This window comes from Vombatus ursinus, unplaced genomic scaffold (assembly GCF_900497805.2).
Source record: "Vombatus ursinus unplaced genomic scaffold, bare-nosed wombat genome assembly UNPS02002817.1, whole genome shotgun sequence".
Classification (NCBI taxonomy): domain Eukaryota; kingdom Metazoa; phylum Chordata; class Mammalia; order Diprotodontia; family Vombatidae; genus Vombatus; species Vombatus ursinus.
In genome coordinates, this window is record NW_020942595.1 from 1 (window position 1) to 4,165 (window position 4,165).

At 44.9% G+C, this 4,165-nt stretch overlaps 1 protein-coding gene across 1 annotated transcript; it reads left to right on the forward strand.

Moving 5' to 3' along the window:
• Positions 1 to 569: 569 nt before the first annotated feature.
• Positions 570 to 3,113, forward strand: LOC114048962 (zinc finger protein 713-like; the record flags this gene model as incomplete). The annotated part of the gene is made up of 4 exons (XM_027870160.1): positions 570 to 605; positions 1,543 to 1,669; positions 2,566 to 2,765; positions 3,012 to 3,113. Coding segments are annotated over 3 exons (288 nt in total), but the record flags the coding sequence as incomplete, so codon positions are not given.
• Positions 3,114 to 4,165: the final 1,052 nt, after the last annotated feature.

Genomic DNA, 4,165 nt, shown 5'->3' on the forward strand with positions numbered 1-4,165 from the left:
ATTACAATTAAATCACTGTTTACTAGCAAATTTTGTACCTCAGATTATTTTCTATGTCAGATAACTAATTTTAACACTTGATGTCTGCTTTGCCAGAGACAGTTCAGCGCTTGAGAGGCTCCCAAGACAAGTATGGGAGAGGAGAAGTATTGGACTGCATACCATACTGAAGGCCTACAGAGCTCTTGTGCTGACCTCATTGTTGTATGCCTGTGAAAGCTGGACACCATACCAGCGCCATGCCAGGAACATGAATCTCTTCCATTTGAATTGTCTCAGGAAGATTCTGAAGATCACCTTGCAAGATAAAGTACTGGGCACTGAGGTCCTTCCCTCAAGTTAGACTTCCAAGCACACTCTACTTCAGAGAGCACATTTCTGATGCATTGGCTGCGTTGTTCAAATGCGAAAAGGATGTTTGCCTGAAAGACTATTTTACAGAGAACTCATGCAAAGAAGGCACTCATAAGGTGGTCAGAAGAGGTGATACAAGGACATTCCCAAGGTGTCTCTGAAGAACTTTGTAATCAATTGTGAGTCATGAGAGACACTGGCAAAGGACCACCCAGTGTGGTGTGCCCACATCAGAGAATGTGCTCTGCTATGTGAGTAAAGCAGAATGGCAGTAGCTCAAAAGAATGGTGAGATGTACAAATTCAGAGCCATCTCCAGCCCAAATGTTCACATGAACTCTTTGTGCCCAACCTGTGGTAGAAGCTTCTGGGCTCTATTAGTCTGATCATCCATGGTCAGGTACACTGTACCTTCACCCTGACATAGTGATGTCATTTTGGTTCACTTGAAGCACCATGAACAACAAAAATGACCAACTGTGTAACTAAATATTACCATAAAGAAATATATGTTATTGACAAATTAAAGCAATCGTAAAGTGAAGGCGTAAGATGTTCTGGCCATGACACATCATACCCAGGGCAGCCTCAAGCCCTCAATGTAACAACAGATAACACTCCTTCACTTGGCTGGAAAGTCTCATAGCCCTCAGTTTAGTCCAGATTGTAATTAGTATGTCTCTAGAAGCCTTTTCATGTTTTATCTAGATAAGACTTTGTTTCAGCCTCTCAGGAAATATATTAGATCTTTACTTTTTCTTTCCTCTCTTCTGCAATCACACATAAATTCATATACCCCTACAGAATACACTGTACTTGCCAGCTTCTTAGAAACTCCCCACAGAATTTTCTCTATAACATATCACTTCTTTCAGTTCTGAGAAGGCAGAAATTGCAGATCATCTTCTGTCTGTCTCTTCCATAGAACCTCCTACCTCACAGGTAGAATACATACTTTTGCCCACATTCCATAGGGAGACAATTGACCACATCAAATGCTTTTCTCAATATTCCATTGGGCTCTTAATGACGATGCTTTCAAGTGTTGACTCTGACACTCATCAAGGGTACCACCTTTGGGTAAACCTCTTCCTGTGCCTCAGTTTCTTCCTCTCATTTGATGAGGGTTAGACTACAGGAATCCTGGAGTCTCTTTCAACTCTAAATCTTGTGACTTTTGATGGTTTAGGAGCTGGTGACATTCCAGGATGTGGCTGTGGACTTCACCCAGGAGGAGTGGGGCCTCTTGGACCCTCCTCAGAAGGAGCTGTACAAGGAGGTCATGCTGGAGATTGCTCGGAACCTGCTGTCGCTGGGTGAGGACATGTCGCCTGGCCCCTCTGAGTCTGCAATCCAAGGGAATACCTTCATTCCTGAGTGTGCTGGGTTGGAAGCATTTATCAATTACTAGAAAGAGAAAAGTTCTGGTCTCCTGTGTCCAAGAGACAGGGTCCCCTGCTGCCTGGTTTTCCTATAAAAAGTCAGTACACTGTGTGAAGAGAACCTGGAGGTTTCCTGGTTGTTCCTGAAGCTGTCTCTTGTCAATCCTAGGTAGCTTGAGGTCAAAGTTCAGATCAATGTTGAAGCATCTCAGGTGTGGAAGTAATCCCACATTATGTAGTCCAGCCTCTCCCTGGACATGAATTTTGTCTGCCAAGTCTCTGGAAACTGCTCAGGCAGCTTTTGCTTGTGACCCCTTCCTCTTTGGGATGGCCCTACTGTAGGGAACATTCTTCTTAAGAAGCCTCAATTTGCAGCTCACAGCGCCCCCTTGTGTCTGCTATAACAGGTTTGTCCTGAATCTTCCTTTACAGTGCCCCCATTCCAGCACAGATGGTGGGAAAGACAGGAAGGGAATAAGCCTTTCTATTCACCTGCTGTTCACCAGCTGTTGTGCTAAGCACTTCCTTTACAATATTATGTCATTAGGTGATATTATTATCCCCATTTGACATTTGAGTAAACTGAAGCAAACAGAGGTTAAGTGGCTTTTCCAGAGGCACACAGCCAGTAACTACCTGAGGCTGGATTTAAACCCTGGCATCCCTGACTCCAGGCCCAGGGTTCTCTCCACTGCACTACCAGCTGCCTCTGATTTCTAGATAATGGAAACTTTGCAGTGAGTCCATCCTTCTATGAAGAAGATGTGCCAAGACCAAATTTTCTGATTCCTAATTGCCTCCATGATCTTCTCCCCCAACTCTCCCCAAAGCTCCCACAATAAATGCTGTGGAAACCTCACTTAAGGAGTCCTGGGAACCATCCTGTCCTCCTTGTTTGCAAGGCCCTGTCGATGGCAGGAATAACAGACTGGCCAAGAGTCAGAATTTGGACTAACTAAGGTTCACTGAGTTTCCCAGCTGGAGAATCTCACCAGAAGAGGCCAAGACTCCCTGAATGGACAGCAACAAGGTATTTATAAGTTTCAGGGAGGGAGGAGCAGGGCCAAAGGTGGTTCTTGCTGGAGCTCAAGGCTGATGGGGCACATTCTATTTTGGGTTACTGGCATTATAAGCATTAGTGGGAGAAGAAGCCAGATATTTGTGAACGTGATGGAGTGATTCTCAAAATGCAGTAGCCTTGTATTCACACTCTATTCCCTAAAGGAAGCTAAATTACAAGTTTTCTCTGTCCTCATCCCTCATTCTCCATGCCCAGGGCTGCCAGTTCCCAGAGAAGATTTGATCTCTTATTTGGAGGAAAGGGAAGCACCATGGCTGCTGGAGCTAGAAGGCCTGAGGAGCTGCTGTCCAGGTGAGTGAGGTGAGAACTGGGATTACAAGAGGCTTCTAGCTGTGGTGATGAAGCAAGTGGTAGATTTGGGGGCAGGAAGACTTGACTCGGAATTCTTTTTTGGACACTTTTTAGCAGTGGGATCCTGGAGAACTCAAAGAACCTCTGAGCCTCAGTTTCCCCATGTTTAAAATTGGGGAGTTAGACACTTTAAGCTCTATTCCAATAATAAATCTGTGATCCTATAAAAACTCATTGTTTAGAATTTGTAGGCAGGAATTCCCCCTGAAATTGCGAAAAGGGGTTAGGTTTTCCAATATGGTCTCTTTCTTAAACCTTCTTCAAGTCAATGAGTATTTATTAAATGCCTGCTACATGCCAGATTCTCTGCTAAGCACCAGGGATCTAAAGAGATACAAGGGACATCCCTTGCTCTCCTGGAGCTCACAGACTGGTGGGACAGACAACATGCCAACAACAATGTAGAACCCTGTTAAGGACAGGACAAATTGGAGTTTATTGAGAGGGTAGATACTAAGTGAAGGAGGACTGGAAAGGCTTATTGTGGAAGGGGGGGCTCTAGCTGGGGATTCAGCGAAGCCAGGGTGAGCATTCTAGGCACAGGATGGTGAGGACAGCCTGTGGAGTCAGGTGATGTAGTGTCCTGTTCACAAAATAGAAAGGAGGCCCATAGCACTGCATTATAGCATGTTTGGTGGGCATATAAGATGAAAGAAGACTGGAAGAGTAGGAGAGGGGTTGGTAATAAAGGGGTGTGTAGTGGCAGTGTTAGGAGAAAAGGGGGTGAATGGGAGAAATGTTACCTAGGTGGATCACAGAACTTTGCAGCAGATTGCGTATGGGGGTCAGGAGTGTGAATGTGTGAGAGTCAGGTAGGGGTGCATGACACTTCATTTGTGAGTCTGTACTATTGGGAGGATGCCTTGGAGAACCTTAGGAAAGTAAGAGGGCTGAGGGAAAAAGAATGACTTTAGTTAAGAAACACAGGAGAGGAGTGTCACTAAAAATGACAGAGAGAGAGAGAGAGAGAGAGAGAGAGAGAGAGAGAGAGAGAGAGA